Source organism: Corapipo altera, unplaced genomic scaffold, assembly GCF_003945725.1.
Source record: "Corapipo altera isolate COAL_440 unplaced genomic scaffold, ASM394572v1 160, whole genome shotgun sequence".
NCBI lineage: Eukaryota > Metazoa > Chordata > Aves > Passeriformes > Pipridae > Corapipo > Corapipo altera.
The window spans coordinates 751,946-774,042 of record NW_020885016.1 but is presented as its reverse complement, the minus strand read 5'-3'; the positions used below and the strand labels follow the sequence as shown (position 1 = coordinate 774,042).

The following is a 22,097-nucleotide window of genomic DNA, read 5'->3' as shown; positions in this document are numbered from 1 at the left end:
TGAATCTACCTCCCCTTTTATACTTATAATTTCCTTGCTGTGTTACATTCAAAATCCTTAGGAAAAGGACAGTATTTTGTATTAAAACCAGCGTATTTTACACACACAGCTCCTAAAAACTAATGCCACAGCCTTGCACATTTGTAATTTTTTCCAGCTTTGAGAAAAAACACTATATTTAATCTGCATTAAGTTTCACATCAGAATGAGCACCCAAAATTTGGTGTTACCTCTTGTGGGATGGGAGAAAGGGCTGAAGATTGATATGAGGGGAGAGTCAGCCCCCACCTAAAATGGGGTGACCAGATCTTTTGTCCCTAGGAAAGGTTTAGGGATAAAAGGGTTTCCTGCCAAACCTGCTCCCTGAGCGTCCAACTTTTAAGCCAGGAATTTGTCAGTGTAGATCCAAATGCAGATGAATCTGAGGCTAAAATTCCCAAGTAAATATTGCAAAATGTTTTCCTAAGATCAGTTCAAAAAAGGGCCAAAAGGCATCACTCAGGTGGGAGGTGAGAAACACAAACTGATCCAGGGTCCTGAGACTTTTGAGTTAATTTAAACACTGAGGAGGATGACAAAAAAAAAAAAAAAACAAGGAGCTTTAGAAAAGGAAAAGACAGAGAAAAAGTACCTATAAAGATGATGGCAGGTAAAATGCCAGCACTGAAGGGTTGGATTCAGGCAGGAATGGGTTGCCCAGCACAGTGCCAGGTGTGAGGTACCAGCACTCACACCCTCAAAACTGCACAGAATGTCTCACTGGTTATATAACAAACTGCAAAAATACCTCTGAGGGCTTTTCCTGGGAGAGAAGACCCCTTTTTGTGGGATCAGGGTGAGGCTGAGCCAGAGCTGGAGCTCTGAGGTGCTGCTTCTGCTCTTGCAGGATGTCTGGGTGTGGATGGAGCAGGGAACACCCAGGATGGGACACCCAGAGAGGCTCAACTGTATTCCTGTCGTTTATATACATATAAATACTGTGGGCACAGCCCCCTGCATGGCAGGGGACAAGTGAGGATGGCACTGGGACAGTAGGAGCTTGGCAGGGCAGGGGCACCTGAGAAGGGGGTATTTTTGCAGTGTTGCTGCATAAAAAGGGGCATCCAAAGCTGAGGTGCCAGGACACCTCATCCTGTGAGCAATGGGGACTGAAAAGCTTGCAAAACATGGCTCTGGGGCTCCTGAACCCGGGTATTCCCAGCACTCCCTGAGTGACTCAGCATGGGAGTGCTGGGAAAGCTCAGTGACACAGCAGGGTGGACCCAGCCCTGGCAGGAGCAACGGGGATCTGTGGGAGCCCGGGATCGGGGTACACCGGCACTGCTGGGGCTGCAATTCCAGCAGGGAAGGAGGTCTGGGGGGGACAGGAGCAGGGGAGCACTACACCAGCTACAGCAAGGGGCTGAGAGCAGCGGGCAGAGTGGGGGGCACTGGAGAGATGCACTGGGAGCCCCCCAACAGAGAGAGGGGCTTGCACAATGTTTCATTTAATCCCTGTTTCATTTAATAGCACAATACACTGCTAATCCCTGTTCCTGCTCTCAAAATGCCTGATAACTAAGCACCCAAAAGCCTGGTGATGCCAGCTGAGGGGGGCAAGTGCTGCCTTTGTGTGCCAGGACAGGGGATTTCTCCCTGGGACCCCCTTTTCCCCCCAGCAGCAGATGGAGACCCACTCCCAATTATGTTCTTGTCACAGGCGGAATAAAGAAAGACAAATGCCCCAAAGAAAGCTGTTTGGGAGGACAAAGGCTCCTTGAAATAGAAGCTGAGCTGTTTTTTCCAGGTTCAGAGCAGGGGATGGAGGGAGGGGGGGCTGGATGGGCAGGATGCGTGCGCAGCCAGCACTTCCCGTCTTTGTCTTGGAAAAGGAGGTCACGGGGAGGGGGGGACGTGAGGGGGTCGGGGGATGCAGGGGAGGATGCGGAGCCGCGTCAGCAGCGCGTCAGGAGAGCAGCTGATCCCGGCTCCCAATCCCGATGCTCTGAGCTCATCCCTGGGAACGGAGCCAGCGCGGCTCAACTGCGCACACCTGGCGCATGGAATCGGTACTGCGGGGACCTGGGGACACCCGCACACAGAGAGGGGGGCGCCGGGGAAAACCCCCCGGTTCCACCGCCAAAATTCCCCCGACACCCACATAAAGTGAAAAACCTCTTAGGGAACCCCTTGAGCTAACTTGAGGTGCAAGCAGGGGCTTCTCAAAACTCACAGTGCAAATAAAACCTGTCCCCAGTGCTGGTGCCCCCTGTGAACGTGATGGGGGAGTGTGGTGGGCACTACCTGGCTCCCAGTGCCTCCCAGTAACACCACACACCGGCGGGCAGCCCACCAGTGGCACTCCAAGTGCTCCTCGCAGTGGCAGCATCCTGTGAGGGGCAGGAGCTGCATCCCAGAGCTGGGGACACGTGTCACCTGCAGCTCCCCCAAAAGCGAGGGGTGGCAGGTGACTGTCACCAGGTGATGCCACCACGGTGGCAGTAGTGATGGGGACAGCAGCAGCTCCTCACTCCCAAAGATCCAGCCCTGGGACGCAGCCTGACCTTGCTCCCAGTGACTTTTCCACATGGCCTCTCTTAAAATTGCCACTTCCACCCAGGAAAACACCCAGACCAGGGTGGCTGCTGCAGCTGGACCAGGCCAGGTGCCCCAAGGGTGGCACTGAAATGGCAGGAAAAGTGCTGCTTGCCCTAAAACGTCAGGGAAGGTCAGTCCAAAACACACAGGCAACACCATCACCATCACACAGGCAACACCATCACCAGGTGAAAACAGCTGCTAAAAACCACATCTGGGCTACAGAGAGTTTATGAGGGGGGAGGTTCTTCTCTCCAGGCTCTAATACACAGGTGGGAATAAAAGGGGGAGTGGACAAACACCTCCCAGGCCAGCCAACACTCTACCTGTACTTACAGACTGCACATGTGAGGTGAGGAGTGACTCCAGTTCTCAGGAACTTCAGGGAACAGGCTCAAAACCCTCTCCCAGGGCATGACACAGGGAGTGGGTACCCCACGTGTCCTGCAGAGATGAAACACAAGATCTAGGGAGAAAGTTCTTCAAACATGCCTCCAAACAAAGGAATATTCTTTTTCCCACCAGCACTGATTCCAAAACCCTGTCAAAACCCTGTGATGCTGTTACTGTGTGTTCAACACCACTCCAGGAGAAATGAGGAAGCAAGAACAGGGAGAAGGTGAAGGGATAACAGCCACCAGCTCCAACCAGGGGAATCCTGACTTACTTAAGGAGAATATTTCACCAGGGTGGTTAAACACCAGAGAAGGGACCACAGTTACATCGAGAGGGCTGGGGAAATTCCTGTCATTGAAAATCCTCCAAAATGCCCTGAGCAATCCCTAACTTTTGGATTAGCCTTACTTGAGCAGGAGGATGAACCCGAGACCTCCAAAGGACCCTTTGAATCTGAACTGTCCTGGAAGGACCTCAGTGAGCTCCCCCCATTCCTCCTCCTCAGCAGAAACTTTTTGATTTACCAGCTCCCCGGTTTGTGGGCAGATTTCTGCATTTTGTCCCAGAATATTCCCGAGCAACAGAGGAAGAGAGAAGTTTCTGTCCCTGTTTGCTGCTGCTTCTCAGTCAGTGTTGGCACAACAGGAAGAGAGGAGCTACAGCCTCAGAATTCCAGAGGCCTCTGCCTCACCAGAGAGAGGTGACAGAGCTGGGATGGACATGGAAAAGGGAAGGAGGTATTTGCTAGAGGAGACACTTGTGCCAGCAACCCCTCTAGAAAGACATCCGTGAGCAAGAGAATGCCACAGCACCCTGGGAATCTGAGGGCATGCAAAGAGCACGTAGGGATGTGGTAAATGCATCTGTGAGCACCTGGAGGGGGCAGAGAACCAGGAATAGGAATTTTGTGACTGTTCTGCAGTGCTATCAGGAAACCCCAAAGTTTCAGTCTCAAGAGAAGCTTTGATTTGGGTCCACACGAGGTGCCCAGGGCCCTGACCCCCGGCTGGGTGAATAAAATCCCACTGTCTGTTAATTGTGTCTCCATATCCATGCACCAGGAGCTAAATACTTTCTGATCTGGCCTTGTGGAGCTCTGGAATCACTGTCTTGTACAGCTGATCTCACTAGATGGGTAAGGAATTGGCTGGATGGTGGATCCAGAGTTACAGGCTCAAGGTCCAAAAGGAAACCAGTAACATGTGGGTCCCTCAGGGGTCCATGCTGGGACCTTCCCTGTTTTATGTCATCACCAGTGAATTCAGATGGTGGGACTGTGCCTGGTCACATCCAGAGGGACCTGCAGGGCTGGAGGAGAGGGCCCTGCAAACCTCCTGAAGGTCAACAAGGGCCGGGTCCTGCTCCAGGGTTGGGACAATCCCCAGTATCAGAACGGGCTGGGGATGGATGGACGGATGGAGAGCAGCCCTGCACAGGACTAGGAGATGCTGGTGGGTGACAAAAGGGACATGATCAGTCCCTGTGTGCTGGTAGCATGGAATGCTGAGTGCCTCCTGGGCTCATCCGCAGCACTGGGCAGCAGGGTCTGCTCTGCTCAGACCTCTCCTGGAGTGCCACATCCAGATCTGGGATCCCTGGCACACGACAGACATGGATCTGTTGGAGCAGGTCCAGAGGAGGCCACAGGAATTCTCCAAGGGCTGGGACAGCTGGGGGTGTTCAACCTGGAGAAGGCTCCAGGGAGACCTCACTGCAGCCTTTCCATACATAAAGGGTTTATAAAAGAGGTGGAGAGAGACTTTACCAGGGAGAAGGGATGAGTGTTTTAAACTGGAAGAGGGTCAGTTTTAGAATGGACATAAGAAATGTTGTATGATGAGGGTGGTGGGGCTAATGCTGAGCTCAGTTAATTAAGGCTGTGATTGTAAATGAAGGGAGGTTTTAACAGGCAGAGACAGCAACAGGAGCTAATGATGGGTGTTAAGGCAGGGGCTTGTAGGGAAGGTGGAGAGACACCTTGTATCAGGGTCTGTAGTGGCAGGACAAGGGGCCAGGGAAGGGCTTCCCGCTTCCAAAGGTCAGGGTTAGATGGGATATTGGGATGAAATTCTTCCCTGTGAGGGTAAGGAGGCCCTGGCACAGGTTGCCCAGAGAAGCTGTGGCTGCCCCTGGATCCCTGGAAGTGTCCAAGGCCAGGTTGGACATGGCTTGGAGTAACTTGGGCTAGTGGAAGGTGTCCCTGCCCATGGCAGGGGGTTGTGCAGATGATTTTGAAGATCCCTCTAACCACAACCATTCCTGGTCACTCAGTATCACTACCTCCTGCCTCTCTAGATTACACCTACCAGAAAATAAAAGAAATAAATACAGACAGAACTTTTCCACAGGCTGTTCCACATGGAGACAATGCTGTGGGGCTCCTGAGTGAGGTGTTTGTAGCAGCCACCTGAGGCTGAGGGGCTGAGGCTCCTGAGCTGCCCTGTGTGACCAACACAGCCAGGGCAGGCCCTGCCCCAGGGCACAGCTCAGCTCTGCTGGGTGCAGCATGGACAGAGCCAAATAAAACAGGAATAAAAATGTGTTTTATGTGATTCTTTATGAGCAATTAGGACAGAAATTTCCTTGCTCCCCAGGAGGGAATACCCTGGGTGTGAAGGCTGCTCTGCCGTGGGAGTGAGTGTGGAGAAAGGGCAGTGCCAGCCTGACCATGCTCCTGGTGCCAAGGGCTTTGCTGGGCCAGTGCAGAAGCTCACACAGGGGAGCCACAGATGCGCAGCAGGAGCAAACTCTGCCCCTCTGCAGCTGGTGACAGTTGGGTCACAACCCTGCCTCTGAGGGGCTCTGCAGAGGCTGGAGCACCCCGGCACCCCCAGAGCTCCCTGAGAGCACAGCCAGGACCCTGAGCCCCCCAAAAACCCACTCCCAGGAGTGCAGTTGCCCCTGCCAGGCTCTGCAGCAGGGCTGCACACAGGGACTGCAGCAGGGAATGGAGCCTCCATTGGATCCCAGAGATCCAGGTGCCATCTGGTGTCCAAACACAGCTCTGCACCAGGACCCCCAGTGTCTAAAACTGGGGAATTTGGCCTGTTTAAAATTGAAATAATATCCCCATGAAGGACTTCCAGGCATGGGGCAGCCACAGTGTCTCGCAAAACCTGTGCCAGGGCCTCACCACCCTCACAGGAAGGAATTTCTTCAGTGTATCCAACCTAAACCTCCTCTCTATCAGTGTGAAGCCATTCCCACTTGTCTGTCACTGCAGCTCCTGCTGCAGAGTCCCTCTTCAGCTCTCCTGTGGGCCCCTTCAGATACTGGAGCTTTCTCTTCTCCGGGCTGAACAGCCCCAGCTTTCTCAGCCTGAAGGATCTTCTAGCCCACAGAGCCTTCAGAGGTGGCAGAGGAAGGCAGGTGCCAGGGCTGCCCACGGATTCTGGAGAACTGCAGGTCCCTCAGTGCTCTGTCCTGCCCTCTCTGCTCGCTGAGGCAAAGAGGGAATCACCCACTTCTACACACTTTGTCTTTTCTATAGAGTACAGAAAGCAGGGCCTTGACAGCCCTCAGCCAGGGTGATGTGAGGGGAGATGTGAGGATGAGCTTTGCTGGGCTGACAGATCAAGGTGTGAGGTGGCCTTTAAAAGGTAGGTCCTACCTTAGTCCTTGTGTTGTACAGCTGGCTGAGAACTTTCTTTGGAGACAATCCCTGTGGAAGCAGCCGAGGTGCACAGGCTCCTTCAGATCTGAAGCCGAGGGCAGGAGAACATTCCTCATTCCAGAACAACCAAGGAGTGGAGAAGGTGGTGGGAAGGAGTTGCTGCAGGTGGCTGGACATTCACTGAAGTGCTTGGAGTGAAGCTGCAGGGAGGGAACAGGAGCATGAAGCCTTTTCTCTCTCTCGGTGCCTTCAATATCTCCTTTCAGCCTCTCCCCCAAAGCATTAACTGCAGTCTTTCCCAGCCCACCCCATGTTTTAGGGGGCAGCCAAGCAGTTTGGTGCCAGTGATGTGGAGTTTCAGGTGTGCCACCTTACCTGGGGTATCAAGGAGTGTGAGGGTGTCAGGTTCACCCTGGTCTCTACCCTGGAGCCCATGACAGGGGATGGGATAAATGCCAGGGATAAATGTGGCTCCAGCAGCCCTGAAACAGTGGAGAGCAAGATCTCTGCAGACCAAGCTTTCCAGCCATTTCCAAAAGCAGGAAAAACAAATCCACCTTTAGAAACCCAAGTGAGATGATGCTCCAGACCCCAGCCCTGTTTCAAAATGCAGGAGACAGTGGAACTCTGAAAAGACAAAGCCTGGGCAGTGCTGGGGAAGAGGTGGCTAGGGGGTCTGCAAGGTGAAGTCATGTCCATCTTCATGGCTAAGAGAATTACAGGGGAAAATTCCCTTTTTATTCCAAACACAAGGTGGGAGCCTGGATTCCTGCTGTAAATCAGTTTTGCCATAAGGGTGGTGACAGCAGCAGAGGGAACACACCAGCTCTGACACCAGGGGAGATGGCAAGCTAGGAAGAAACCAATTTATTTTCTATTGTTTTCTATTATTCCCCAAGTCTGGCCAGTCAGTGGAGCAGCATTTTGTATCTCCTGAGTTGCCAAGAACATTTTCTCAGGTGCAGAACACTAGGAACAAATACAGCTGATGATCAAACAGGGGGCAGAGTAAGGTCTGTGTAGCCAAATGAATGCAGGAATGGCACAAGCCCAGGGTCAGCACACAGCAAGGCTTCTCCAGAGTACTCACCCACAATCTGTGCCCAGAAGTGTCTTTGTATTTACAACCTCGAGACTTCTTTCCCCTGAGACCCTTTTTGGAGCCATATCCCCAGTACCTGGTGGCAAAACCTTGTGTGGCTCAATTTGGTGTGTGCAAAACCACTTCTGAGCTGGCCCTTGGTTGTTAAATCACATGGAATCACAGAATGGTTTGGGCTGGAAAGAAACTTAAGGATCACCTCATTCCAACCCCCTGCCATGGACAGGGACACCTCCCACTATCCCAGGTTGTAGTTACATGAACCACAAACCAGCCACCAGCAAGGGATTTGGGACAGTGCAAAAAGAGTAGGCTGTTATGGACACTGCAACACAAAGAAAGCATGATATTTAAAATAACAGCAGGAAAGATTTCCTGCATCAGCTCTGCAGCTTCCTGCAAAGCTTTTACTGGATTCAGAGGCATAACCAAGAGTGTCCACTACACTTGGCCTCTTGTGAGTTCAGGGTGCTCCCCTCATGTGCAGTGAAGCTGAAAACTCACCAACATTTACTCAGAGGAGAATTCCCTCCATTCATTCAGACACTACCCTGCCAGGGATGTGCTCGGTCCTTGGGAAAACAGGAGCCAGAAAGGTGTGAGGATTAAACAGACAAACAACAGGTCAGGTAAGAAAAATACTGCCTCTTATTTAATGTTTAAAGACATCAGTAAACAAACAGAACCGTACAGACAGAGGCTAAACCCTCCCAGCTCCCCAAACAGCACGTTCCAAACCACCACAGGTACCAGGTGACAGCTCGGGAGAGGGAGCAGCAAAGTCTGGGATTTGAGGGATGGCTGAGACAAATCTCTGCTGTGTGAGGGCACAAAGACACAGGACTTGGAGGAAGCAGCTTCCCTCACCCATGTCTGCTGGGTGCAGTCAAGAGGGAATGGTTTCCCCTCGGAGCAAGCAGCCCAAATCTCTTGCTACCACACAGAAGGGCCATGTGTGAACGTGGAAAAGACAGCAGGGAGCTGTGTTAGAGGTGTAAGACACACCATGTACTGACCTTGGCAGCCAAACCTCTGTTCCACAGGGATTTTAGCCTCTTGGAGAACAAACACACCAGGGAAGTTGGGTCTCCCAACTCAGCAGAGTGTTGGAGAACTCGTTTGTGAATGCAAATCTGGGTGTAGGGAGAAGGAACAAGCCTATGCTCTTCAAACATCCTTCCATCCCTTGCTCCCTGCTCCAGGGACACTCCCCACCCTGACCCCACAACTGGCCTGGTCTCTGATAGTTTTCCTCGAGCTGTGGAGCATCAGAGGGTTGGAAGGGCCATCAGGAAGCAACTCAGTGCAGGCTGCAGAGCACAGTCGAGTGGTACCTGAGTGGAGGGCTGGGGAGAGCAGGATGGATCCGGTGGTGCCAGAATAGAGGCAGAGATGGCAGGCACAGCTGCTCCAGCTCCTGGCTGGCAGGAGCCTGCAGGGGAGTCACAGAGCACAGGTCAGGCTCTGAAGGCAGTCCCAAAGCTGCCAGCCAGCACACAGCATGGATCTCTTTTCCCAGAGCAGTGACAGCTGGAACCGTGACATGTGGTGGAAACTCAGGAACACGTTTCACTGTTCTCTGCCTCTCCAGGCGGCAGAATCCTGCAGTGGTGCTGTTCCTGCTGCCACCACGTGCAGTCTAAGATGAAGGGAGGGCTCCTACACAGCCCAGTTAAGTGCTCCAAGCATCCCTGTCCAACGTGGGATGCCCAGCAGTCCAGAGCCTCAGATCTCCACGTCGCTCTCTTTGTCGTTGTCGTGGTCACCGTCGTAAAACTCGTTGGCAGCCTCGGGCCTGGACAAAGAGAAACCCCTGTCAGAGAGGAGAGGGAGCCCTGGCACCCCTGGGGCCCAAGGTCAGAGGATACACTGCACCCAGTCACCCTGTGGAATGTCATATGAGGACACCACATGTTCCTAGAGAAGCTCTCTGAGTGAAACTTGAGACCTAGAGGTGTCTGCCGAACTATTTGCACATGACAGATTTCTAGATACTTTTTGCTCCTAGTTTTGTGTAATATTTATTGAACATTTTTGACAAGTAATTTATTTTTGTAAGCCTAAAAGTGCTTCTTTGAAAGTTTAAAGAAACTTGACTAAAAGACAGTACAGAAACACTGGCACTTCAATGCTGAATGTCACCATGTGAAATTATATTTTCTGGGGTAGTGAGAGCTTTTAATGTTTAAGTTATATTAAAGCCTTCAAACTAAGCAGACCTGGCATTGGCAGTATAGGTATAGCCATAACTTTCTGACAGTAAAACAAAAGTTGGCAACTTAAACATGCCAAGGTTTTGATACACTTGTCTTTAGATGATCTCTAAGGTCCCTTCCAAACCAAACCGTTCTGGCATTCTATGACTTGTAACTATTCTAGGAGACACAGTCTCCAGTCTATCACCCACCCATCCCAGCAGGGACAGAAAGGGAAGCCCATTTCTCCAGAACAAGCTCTGGTACCTGCTGTAGTTTTCCTCAGAGCCTCTCTCCTCAGGATCGGGCTCATCTGTGCGATCGTAGCTGAGCAGGTCCGAGGGCACGTCGTGGATCTGCACACTGGGAGCGTGGTTCAGCATCTTCAGGTTCTCAAATATGGTCTGCCTGATCTGATCCAAGTACTGCATGGAAAAAACAGACAGGGATCACCCCAGTGGGGCTGTCAGTCAGCACTGTTACCTGCCTGCACCGCCCAAGTGGAGAAAAATTTGTGCAAAAAGCCATTTATCAGAGCAGAGGAGGTGGGAGAGTTACTTCAATCATGGATACTCAAGTACACAGGAAACAGTGAGACAACCCAGCAAGGGTCTCAAATGCTTTGAGATTTCCTGACATCCCAGAAAGGGTTGGTTCTTGGTTTTTGTCTGTTTTCTGCCCTTACTTGGGCTCTACCTGGTTTCACAGGACAGAGCATCAACCCCAGGGTTCTGGAAGTTCATAGTTGAGATTGCAACACAATTTTAAGCACTCACCTGCCTGGAGTTCTGGTTTTCAATCCTTGTGCTGACATCAGGGTGGAGGGTGAAGTCTGGAGCGAAGTATTCGAAGTACTCTGTGGTGGGAGGAGGCAGAGTTAGAGCCCAGAGGGACAGGAGCTCTGCAGAGAGCACAGCTCAGCCTCACCCCTGCCCACCAGAGACAGGGCCTGAACAGCACAGAGAGGTACAGCTCTGACTGCAAGGGACTGCACAGCAAACCAGAGCAAACAACAGCAACACTGGGCTCACTGAGTAGGAAATGATCCAAGTTAAATGACACAGGATGTGTCTGCCAAGCAAAGTCTACAGTGGGTGGTAGGAGACCCCAGAATGGTTTGGGTGAGAAGGGGCCTTAAAGCTCATCTCATTCCACACCCATGGGCAGGGACACTTTCCACCAGCCCAGGTTGCTCCAAGCCCCGTCCAACCTGGCCTTGGACACTTCCAGGGCTGGGGCAGCCACAGCTTCTCTGGGCAACCTGTGCCAGGGCCTCCCCACCCTCAAAGGGAAGGATTTCTTCCCAATATCCATCTAATCCTGCCCTCTGTTAGTGGGAAACCATTCCATGCTTCCAGGGATCACTAAGGCCATCTCCAAGATCAGAAGGTGCTCTCACTTTGGCCCTGGTCAATGCAGAATAGAATATAACAAATTCTTTAGCTCAGCTAATGAGGTAAAAAGCGAACTCCAACTTACCACTGTATGGCAGTTCTTCACTAATCGCTTCATCTACGAGCAATGACGTTTCATAAGTCCTGAAAACGTGGAAAAAGGTGATTTTAGTCCAGAGAAAGGGACATGGTAAATGCAGGGACACATCCCACAGCAGCTGCTCTCCCAGTGCTCTTCACCAAGCAGAGAAGAGACTCACCAGCACCGTGCCACATTCCGGACTGTGTAACCACCTCCTCCCAGGACCAGCAAGGGGATGTTGAAGCTCTTCACGTACTCTACACACTCCCTACAACCCCCAAAGAGAATGTCAGAGGTGTGAACTGCAGCACAGATTCCTGTGGCAGAAATGCCCCCATGCAATCAAACACCACCACGGCTGGTGAGACCCACCCCGAGCTCAGGGCTTCCACCCAGGGGGGCCTGAACCATGGAATCATCATCACATGGTTTGGGTGGGAAGGGACCTTAAAGCCCATCTCCTTCCACCCCCCTGCCATGGGCAGGGACACCTTCCATTAGCCCAGGTTGCTCCAAGCCCCATCCAACCTGACCTTGGACACTCTCAGGGATGAGGCAGCCACAGTTTCTACGGGCAACCTGTGCCAGGGTCTCCCCACCCTCACAGGGAAGAATTTCTTCCCAATATCCCATCTAACCCTGCCTTCTGGCAGTGGGAAGCCATTCCCCCTTGTCCTGGCCCTCCATGTCCCTCTCCAGCTCCCCTGGAGCCCCTTTAGGCCCTGGAAGGGGCTCTCATGTCTCCCTGGAGCCTTCTCTTCTCCAGGTGAACCCTCCCAGCTCTCCCAGCCTGGCTCCAGAGCAGAGGGGCTCCAGCCCTTGGAGCATCTCCATGTGCTGCCCTGAACCACTTGTACAAAGTCTCATTCTCAGACCTACTCCTGTCCCACAAACATCAAACCCTCCCCAAAAAACTGCTGGAAGGCCAAAGCCAAAGCTCAAACCTCACAGCAGAGACTCACTAGAGGCCTTCAGATGGTCTTTCTCTGCCCAGCCTCCTGCACTTACCCATGGCCTCTGATACTGAGGTTAAAACAGCCCAAACGGTCACAACCCAGAGAATCAGCACCACACTGGGGAACAGAAAAACAAGAGAATTTTGGCACTGCTTTCCAGATACACACCGAGCCTGCTACCCCAGGAACAGCAGGGAACACTGGGATAGCCCTCTCCAACCTACAGGCTCCAAAAGGGATGGTTGTGTGCAGAGCTTGGCCTCCTTACCTGCAGTACTATGCAGGTGGGCTGGTAGTAATCTACCACCTGGTTAATGACTGGCTGGAAGAGGTGTTTGTAACCTTTGGAGAGAAAGGTAGATCTGTCATGGCTTTGGAACAGAGGACCAGGAAACAGTTGGGCAGGGGGAAAGGGCAGGAACACCTACTCTGGTCATCGATGCCATCCCGCAGGGGCACGTTCAGACAGTAGTAACGGCCACTCTCTGCACCCACCTCATACATGTCACCTGCAAAACAGGGCAGTCACAACAGCCCTGACACTTCACAGGGGTGGAAAGGCCAGATCAGGCCTGGGCTGAGTCTCTTAACTTAGTTAGAACCCCTCCTTCTTACAAATAACTACAGTTCTGCTCCTCTCTAAATCGCTTCCTCCCCCCGTTTCTCCCTGAGGCTCTAATTTTGTGATTTACACTCTTCTACTCCAGCAAAGCTTCCAAAGGATTCTGAAGCGAGCCCACACCGAAAAGGAAAACACATACCTGTACCAGGAAAGAAATAGTTGCCATATTTGTGAAATGACACTGTCATGACACGGTCTGTCAAGTAAAAAGCCTCCTGCACCCCGTCTCCGTGATGGATATCGATGTCGATGTACAGGACACGTGGGTGATACCTATGGAACACAGGAGGAAAAAACAGCACCCACCTGAGCATACCATGCTTTGCATATGAGGCACTTGTCTACAGTCAAAACACACTAAATCATTTCCTTCTGATGTGCCTGGAAATCAATGTTTAAAATGTTTCCTTCTGATGTGCTTGGCAATCGATATTTGAAACATTTTCTTCTGATGTGCTTGGAAATAGATATTCAAAAAAGGGTTTTCAGATGGGGCCTTGGAAAGCACATGATGAAAATAACTTGTTTTAACCACCTGGGGGTTAGAAAGTTGCAGCTTTTTGTTTCCAACATGCCCTTGGTTAATCTTTGAGAGCTGCAATGATTTTAATCGTATCAGGAAATGAAAGGCAAGGAGGAGGTGGGAACACTCATTCCCTCCACATGCCAGAGTACTGGAGCACTCTGTCCCAGCTGGTGAGCACCAAAAATTCCAGGCTGGATTCAATTTGCTGTAGAAGTAGCCAAAGACACAGAAAGAGGGTGAAGAAGGGGAGTTCATCACCAGTAAATGCTCCAGGGTAATGGTCAAACTGCTGCTGTGGAGCACTGAGACACAGCCCTGAGCCAGTCCCAGCTCCAGAGCTGCCTGCTCAGCTGGAGAGAACTTCTCCAGCTTTTCCCAAGGAAATGCTGCACCTGGTCAACCCCCAGAAAACAGAGGATCCATGCCAAAACCCTCAGGGAGTGTGGAGGGCCCTGGAAAAACAAGACAACACCAAGACAGAGAGAAGGAGTGCGTGGTTCACACCTTGGAACCAGGGCTTTAAGGTGCCTGCAGGGATCTGAGCAAACTGGCTGATGGTCTTTGGAAGACATAAACTACTTAAATTTCCTAGATTATTCATCCCACAGACAAATGGCAGCAAGGAGAAAATGGGGATGCATGGACACAGCCCTTCCACACTGGGAAAGGGAGAAAGGGACCTTTCTGTACTCCCACAGTGGGAAGCAAACTCAAAATACAGTCCCCTGCTGCAGAAATGGTTCCTGGAAACAAGGAATAAAAGGATAGGGACATATTATCTTCTCCCATGAGGAGGAACTGGGCTGTATTTGAGGCTTCTGGTGTATGGGACTCGTGTGAGACTAGAAAATGGGTGTGCAGAGATACACAGGGAAATCCTGAGGTTCCAAATGTGGGGCAGGGATGACAGGCAGAGAGGAAAGAGGTACAAGAAATCCAGTACATCCCATAAATCTGACTTTGAGAGCAAGTAAACTTGCCACCAGTCATGTAACTGTTGTCTGGTCAACTCCAAATCCTTTACAATTCCAAAACAATTTGTTCAGATTCAGTGACAATTGAGACCACAAAAAAACCCCCAAAACCAAAAGAAACTAAAACAGATTAATTTAAGAAATTGAAGGTATTTATGTAACTCTTCCTCCCATTCTGAATTTAATTTTCATTTTTTGAAAACCAAAATAACTTGATTCTTTTCTACTGAGAGCAAGTGTCCTTTGATCATCCCTGTGTAGCTCAAGTCCTGTTCTCGACCCAATCAAGCAAGTCAAGAAAGGTTTGAGTCGTTTCTGTCTCCAGTGAGCCATAACATGCATTTCCCTACAAAAGGCTCACTGTGGCAAAAAGGCTGAGGCTCAGGAGACCCTGAAATGAGTGTTTCATAGTTGGATGAGAAGTGGGGTGGAAGAACTCCTGTGTCCCTAAAGCTACATGCAACAACACTGAGGCAGATATTCCAATTCTCCAACACTTTTTTTGTGTCTAATGAAACCAGGGGAAAAAAAAAGAATAATCAAGCTTTGGGGCTTCCTGGATTCCAGAAAGGCAAATGAGGTGGGGAAGCAGAGAGAGAACAGTGAAGCAGCAGAGGAAAAGCACAACCAGGCAGGACAGGTCAGTCCTTGCCCGTGTCCTTACTTGAGCAGCTCCAGGATGCCGATAACGATGTCATTAACATAACAAAAACCAGAAGCCTGCGAGAGAGAGAGAAACCCAAACAGGGTTAGAATGGGACCAACATGGAGCCCCCGCCCCAAAGACAGAGGAATCCAGAGATTTGCCTCATTACCTCGAACTTTTTGGCATGATGGAGGCCCCCTGCCCAGTTTATGGCGATGTCACAGATCTGAGAAAGGAAACAGAAGTGACTTGAAGGTGATAACAACGACCCTGTACCCTCTTCCTCTCTGCACCACTCCCACCTGTGGCCCCAAAGACCCTTCTGGCCTTTCCTCCCTTCCAGAGCTCCATCTGTGTTCTGAAAACTCAGCCCCTCAGCCCCTTACCTTGTTGTTCAGTTGTGTTGCTCCCTGCAGGGAGGCCCCAGTATAACGAGAGCAAAACTCAAAGAGGCCTGGAAACACTGGGCTGGAAAAGAAACCACGATTCAAACACACAACATCTCACTCATCCCTGCCCACTTCTCCAGAGCAAAGCCAGCAATAAAACTGTCCAGGGATATTACCTGAGCAAGAGCAACACCCAGTTCTCTGGGAAAGGGTTAATTTGGGATCAGGATCACTGTGACCCTGCAGGTGAGAGAGCTGGCTGCAAACACAATGGGAAACTCAGGGAATGTGATAATGATTCCCAAAGCTTCCAAGCCAGTCCTGAAAAGGTTCCCCTGCTCCCAAAATGTGCCAGAGTCTGTCCTGCAGCCCTGCTGGGATGTGCCCAGAGCTGGGACTTGATGAGAGACCCTGCCTCAGGAGAGGGGAGGATTGCTGTGGTCCTGCACTGGCTCCCCTCTGGCTGTGTCTGGAACATCGTGGAATCACAGACTGGTTTGGGTTGGAAAGGACCTTAAAGCTCATCTCATTCCACCCCCTGCCATGGGCAGGGACACCTTCCACCAGCCCAGGTTGCTCCAAGCCCTGTCCAACCTGGCCTTGGACACTTCCAGGGATCCAGGGGCAGCCACAGCTTCTCTGGGCAACCTGTGCCAGGGCCTCCCCACCCTCCCAGGGAGGAATTTCTTCCCAATATCCAATCTAACCCTGCCCTCTGACAGTGGGAAGCCATTCCCCCTTGTCCTGTGTCTCCAGGTCCTTGGAAATGGTCTCTCTCCATCTTTCTTACAGCTTCTTCAGGCACTGGAAGGCCACAATTAGGTCACCCCAAAGCTTCTCCCCTCCAGGCTGAACAGTCCCAATTCTCCAGCCTTTCCTCCCAGCAGAGCTGCTCCATCCCTCTGACCATCTTGGTGCCTCCCCTGGACTCTCTCCAGCAGCTCCATGTCCTTCCTGTGCTGGGATCCCAGAGCTGGAGGCAGCACTCAAATTATTAACAAAGATAATTGAACTGGAGGCTCTTCCAGAACAAGTAGAGCCAGAATCTGCAACCCAACAAGCCAAAATCTAGATTTAAAAAGCAGGACTGAGCCATCTAAAGGAAAGGAATCGAGGATAATGTTCCATCATCTGACACACACAGGAAGGACACGCTCCTCATTCTGGTTAAAAACAAGCAAGAAAAGGGACATTCTAAAAGAGCTTTTGGGACATGAGCAGAGCAGGGACCCCCTTTGTGAGTGCAGGAGGCTCAGGGCACTCACCAGTCGTCGCCCACGTTGAAGGCATTGAGGCTCTTGGTGAAGCCCTGCATGTTGTTGGGACTCACTCTCTGCAGGAAGTCGATGTAATCCTCGGAGTGGAAGCGGCACATGTCGTGCTGGGACGCCTGGTATGGCTTGAAAACCTTCCAGAGACAAAGACAACACTTATTTCCCAGCCAAACTCGCGTTTGTTTGGGCTGGAAGAAACCTCGAGCCCAGTGACCTGCACGAGGTACATTAAAAACATTCCAACGTTGGCTTCCTGATATTTGTGTTCTTTTAAATTCATCAGTTGTTCCATGAAACTTTTTCCTGCCCTCTTTCAGCCACAAACCCATCTCCAGCCTCTCCTGACTGCAGCTGTTGCTACAAACTCTCCAATGCTCCCCCTCCTTGGGAAGGAGCAAAACAAATGGGCCAAGTCCAAACCACAGCTTTTCCTTCACTGGGGGGGATTATTCCCTCCTCAGTCACCAGTTTTCCACAATTTTAAGACCTTGATCTAGGGGGTGGTTTCAGTCCCTCTGACAGATCTGCCTGGAATGGGCTGATAGGTCCAAAATTGTTTGGTGAAAGCTCCCGAACAGATGGAAGAATTGTGTAAGTTCTGTTTCCTTTGGAAAGGAAAATGGTGAAAAACGGTCATGGAGCTGGATGGGCTCAAATTCAGGATCTTGTGACAACTCAGCCTTGCCAGTTTGGCACTGAGGGCACATACCTCAATAGAGGGGAGGTTAAAAATTAACACCATGAACCTGGGAGAGCAAATTAAATCAATAAGAGATCTTTTTGGTGTCTCCCAAATTCTCTTATTTAAAGCAACCACTTTACAGGAAAAATGGGACACGGAAATAACAGCAAGATGCACAAGGTGGTCTCCAAAGGGAAATTTATCAGGAAAACTGCACCAGTGATCCTCTTTCCTGTTCATTTTCAGAGCCACAATACACCCAGGCAAGCCCATCCCCTCCTCTCCTGGTGTTTTCCACGAGGATGTGGAGTTTGGTGTTTCCATTCCCCAGGAGGGCTCCAGGAATCCAGAAAGTCCACGAAATCAAACGAGACCAAACCCAAAGCTAAAGAGTCACCACAGAGAAGAAATGGCTGTCACTGGATATCCAGAGGCTCTCCTGGACAACAAAAAGTAGGGAGAGGTGATTCAAACAGAAAGGCAGGGAAAAAAATAGACCAAAACCTGCCTCCTTCTACCTTTCACCCAGTCCCAGCAATCCCACCCACCTTCCCAAGCTGGGAAAGGTGGGAAGAGGCAAACCCAGCCTGACAGGATAGCAGCCTTTTATTTGGGGGAGGCAGAGAGAGCAGATGGTGCATCCACAACACAAAGTTAACAGGGCTTTTTATAGTCCCAGCTGACCACAATTCCTGCTTTTATGTGTTCCCAACTTTGCCAGTCACTGACTGTTCAGGATGAAGCTGCCTCTGAGGTTTTCAGGTGGAAAATCTAAATCCCAGAAAAAGAGTTTCAAGACTAAAAACGTGGCAAAATGTAGAGCTCTGCCCACTGCCTCCCTCAGACATGGACTTGACCTTTAAAAGTGTTATGTCTGAACATGGAGGGGTTTTTTTTGCTGTTCCTGCAAGGAAAAGCCCAACTCCAGGGAAGCTATTTGTGGAAGTTCACACATTGACAGGAAAAATCTGAAAGGGAAAATCTGCAAAGGTTCCCCAAGTGCTGCAACTCCACCCAGGTCACCACACTGGATGTGATTTTACCAGGGAATTATATTAATTAAGAAAGCTTTTCTCATGTTTAAACATGCCCAATTCATTTCATACACTGCATCCCTACAACTCCCTGACAGGAGGGTGGAACCAGGTGGGGGTAGTGACAGGGTGAGAGGAAACGGTCTCAAGTTGCACCAGGGGAGGTTTAGGTTGGATACTGGGAAAATTTCTTCACTGAAAGGGTCCTCAGGCCCTGGCACAGGCTGCCCAGGAAGGTGGTGGAGTCATCCTGGAGGAATTAAAAGCCATGTGGATGTGGCACTTGGGGACATGGGTTAGGGGTGGTCTTGGCAGTGCTGGGACAATGGCTGGACTCGATCTTAGAGGGCTTTTCCAATCTTACTGATCCTATGATCAAGGAACTGGTCCATTTTAGCACCTTCCTTTAAAACTTGACACTGGGCTTTAGCTTTGGGACAGCTGATTTTCTGTCTGCTTTCACTGAACCCACAACTCTCTGCACAGAGCAGATCCAGCAGTGGAAGAGCTTGAACTTGAGCCCATTCCAAACTCCAGGCACTTGTACAAAGCTGGAGGCAACAACCAAGTTCTGCAGCTGCAGGTTCAGAGCAGCTCAGACCCAGCTTTTCCCTCTGCCCCTCTTGTACTGGTTTGGCTGATCAGACTTTGGCCTAAAAAATAAAAAGCAAGAAGATTATACTGCACACACACCCCTACAGGATTTAGGCATCTTGTCCTGCCCAGACACCACCCACATGGAGCCATGGAATCACAGAATGCTTTGGGTTGGAAAAGTTTAGGATCATCTCATTCCCACCCCCTGCCATGGGCAGGGACACCTTCCACTGGACCAGGCTGCTGCAGGCCCTGTCCAGTCTGGCCTTGGACACTTCCAGGGATGGGACACAAAGGGGAAGGAGGGGGAATGTCCTACATCCCTGACAGACCAGAGCACTGATGGTTTGAGCCCTTCCTCCTCCTCCCCTCCCTGTGTGCCAGCTCTGCACAGTGATGGCTCTGACAGGGGCTCCTCAGCTCTTTGACAGGGCAATTCCCATGGAAACACACTGTACATGTGCATCCCATACAGGGACAGCCAGGTAACGAAAATCCAGAGGTGCCTGGAGCTGTAGCCTCCTACATTTACACCACCATTCCAGGCACAGGCCCTTCCCCAGGGCACAGCAAAGGGATCACAGGTTGTGGATCAGATAAGCTGACCTGGGACCGTGCCAGGCAGGAATTAAATCAGTTCAAAGCTCTGATCCCAGCCCACTGAAAGTAGTAATCAGGAACAGAAGATAAAACAAGTTGCCCCAAACCCATCAGCACCTGCTGGTGGCACGTTCTGCACCTCACAATGGGAAGAACCCACCTCACAATGGGAAGAACCCACCTCACAATGGGAAGAACCCACCTCACAATGGGGAAAAACCCACCTCACAATGGGGAAAAACCTACCTCACAATGGGGAAAAACCCACCTCACAATGGGGAAAAACCCACCTCACAACGGGGAAAAACCCACCTCACAATGGGGAAAAACCCACCTCACAATGGGAAAAACCCACCTCACAATGGGAAAAACCCACCTCACAATGGGGAAAAACCCACCTCACAATGGCAAAAAACCCACCTCACAATGGGCAGAATGGTAGAAGACTTTTACTATTCTCTGTCCAGAGAAGCTGTGGCTTCCCCATCCCTGGAAGTGTCCAAGGCCAGGTTGGACAGGGCTTGGAGCAACCTGGGCTAGTGGAAGATGCCCCTGCCCATGGCAGGAGGTGGGACTGGATGGGCTTTAAGGGCCCTTCCAACCCAAACCATTCTACAAGTCTATGATGATCCCATTCCTGCCCTGATTGTGTATCCTGAGGCATCAATCACCTGCCCTGCCTTTCCTGAGAGTTTTTCATTTGCTCTGTGCTGTGAGAATGGGCAGAAAAGTGCACAAGGATTCCTGGGAAAGGAACATGGCTCATCCCACTGCCAGCAAGAGAAGGAAAATACTTCAAAATAAAACACTGCACCTCCACAGTGATATTCCCTTATCCCAAAACCAGCTCATTTCCCAAAAGATGGAGGATTAAGTTTTTCTTTTCACTGTCACTCTGTGCTGATCATGTTTTAGCAGGATTAACACGTCAGGTTTATGGAAGGGGAAATCTTTCCAAGAGCCAGGAGTGCCCTGGGCTGGGAGAGCTGGGTGGGCTCTGAAGGGCAGGTGGGACAAACACTGCCCAGGAATGAGATGGAGAAGGGAACCCCATTGGAGCAAAAAGGGGAATTAGGAAGCTTCTGGAGGATTTGTTTGCAGCTTTACTATTCCATGATCACAGCAGTCATGGAATGGTTTGGGTTGGAAGAAGCAACTTAAGGATCATCTTGTTCCAACACCTGCTAGCTCAGGTTGCTCCAAGCTCGGTCCAACCTGGCCTTGGACACTTCCAGGGATGGGGCAGCCACAGCTTCTCTGGGAAACCTGTGCCAGGGCACCCCCACCCTTCCAGGGAAGAATTCCTTCTCATTATCCTACCTAATCCTGCCCTCTGGCAGTGGGAAGCCATTCCCCCTGTCCTGTCCCTCCAAGTCCCTCTCCAGCTCTCCTGGAGCCCCTTTAGGCCCTGGAAGGGGCTCTAAGGTCTCCCTAGAGCTTTCCCTTCTCCAGGTGAACAATCCCAATCCCAAAGGTCCCTCCCAGCAGGTGCTGCAGACACAGGAATGCCACACTCAGAGCCAGGGCACTGTCCCAGCTCCAGGGATGGCACTGTCACCCAGGTGTGACCAGGGCACTGATAACCAACAGTGGGACCCTCCAACCCAGCCCTGGATGCTCCAGGGGGGGCTCAGGACAACGGGAATGCCTGAGGCTTCTCCAAGCCTGGTCCTACTGGGGCAGGAGTGGGGCTGGAGATGGGGCAGGGACACAGCAGAGCTGTGACCAGCCCCTGACAGGGGGGTGTTCATGTGGGGCCCACAAGTGCAGTGAGCAGCTCAGTGCTCAGCTCTACACCTCTCACACGTGCTGGAGCCCCAAACAACCACCACAAACCCTGGCCCCAAAACCTCCTGTCCCAAACCCTCAAGCCCCTCATCCCAAATGCTTTGTCCCAAACACCATCCCAAGCACTCAAACCTCCTGTCCCAACACTCCTGCCCCAAGCACCTTGTCCCAACGCCCCTGTCCCAAAACCCCATAACTCCCTGCCCCTAAAATCCCCTGTCCCAACACTCCTGCCCCAAAGTGCCCTGTCCCAAATCCTGAAGCCCTGTCTTAAACCTCTGTCCCAAACACCTTGTCCCAATCCCCCATGCACACACCCCTATCCCAAACCCCTCATCCCAAAACCCAGTCCCCAACCCCCTGCCCCAAATCCTCTGGCCCCAACACCCCCGTTCCAAATCCCCATCCCAACACCCCATGCAAGCACTCCTGTCTCAACACCCCTTGCCCTAAACCTCATCCCAAGCACCCAAGCCCCCTGCCCTAAACACCTACCCCAAACTCCCTGTCCCAAATGCCTTATCCCAACTGCCTGTCCAAAAACCCCTTGCCTCAAACTCCCTCCCAAGCACCCAAATATCCTGTCCCAACCCTCCTGCCTCGAACACCCCGTCCCAAACACCCCGTCCCAAACACCCCGTCCCAAACAC

The 22,097-nt window shown here is 51.4% G+C and overlaps 2 protein-coding genes across 2 annotated transcripts in view; both read right to left on the bottom strand.

Annotated features, from left to right (window-relative positions):
* The window catches only part of LOC113958970, a 16,325-nt gene extending 8,481 nt beyond the window's left edge, over positions 1-7,844 (bottom strand). The window contains exons 1-3 of the mRNA XM_027667638.1: positions 6,962-7,844; positions 6,584-6,786; positions 2,914-3,021 (exon numbers count right to left, since the gene is read on the bottom strand). Of these exons, the coding sequence (XP_027523439.1) occupies positions 2,914-3,021; positions 6,584-6,786; positions 6,962-7,378 (728 nt within the window). The 5' untranslated portion in view covers positions 7,379-7,844. The remainder of the gene's footprint in view (positions 1-2,913; positions 3,022-6,583; positions 6,787-6,961) is intronic.
* Positions 7,845-8,313: 469 nt separating this feature from the next.
* The window catches only part of HDAC3 (histone deacetylase 3), a 14,475-nt gene continuing 691 nt past the window's right edge, over positions 8,314-22,097 (bottom strand). Inside the window, exons 3-15 of the mRNA XM_027667637.1 lie at positions 16,738-16,880; positions 15,470-15,551; positions 15,253-15,309; positions 15,102-15,157; positions 13,077-13,210; positions 12,744-12,824; positions 12,584-12,657; positions 12,368-12,432; positions 11,538-11,627; positions 11,363-11,421; positions 10,660-10,739; positions 10,151-10,308; positions 8,314-9,483 (exon numbers count right to left, since the gene is read on the bottom strand). Coding sequence (XP_027523438.1) covers positions 9,414-9,483; positions 10,151-10,308; positions 10,660-10,739; positions 11,363-11,421; positions 11,538-11,627; positions 12,368-12,432; positions 12,584-12,657; positions 12,744-12,824; positions 13,077-13,210; positions 15,102-15,157; positions 15,253-15,309; positions 15,470-15,551; positions 16,738-16,880 — 1,149 coding nt within the window. The 3' untranslated portion in view covers positions 8,314-9,413. The remainder of the gene's footprint in view (positions 9,484-10,150; positions 10,309-10,659; positions 10,740-11,362; positions 11,422-11,537; positions 11,628-12,367; positions 12,433-12,583; positions 12,658-12,743; positions 12,825-13,076; positions 13,211-15,101; positions 15,158-15,252; positions 15,310-15,469; positions 15,552-16,737; positions 16,881-22,097) is intronic.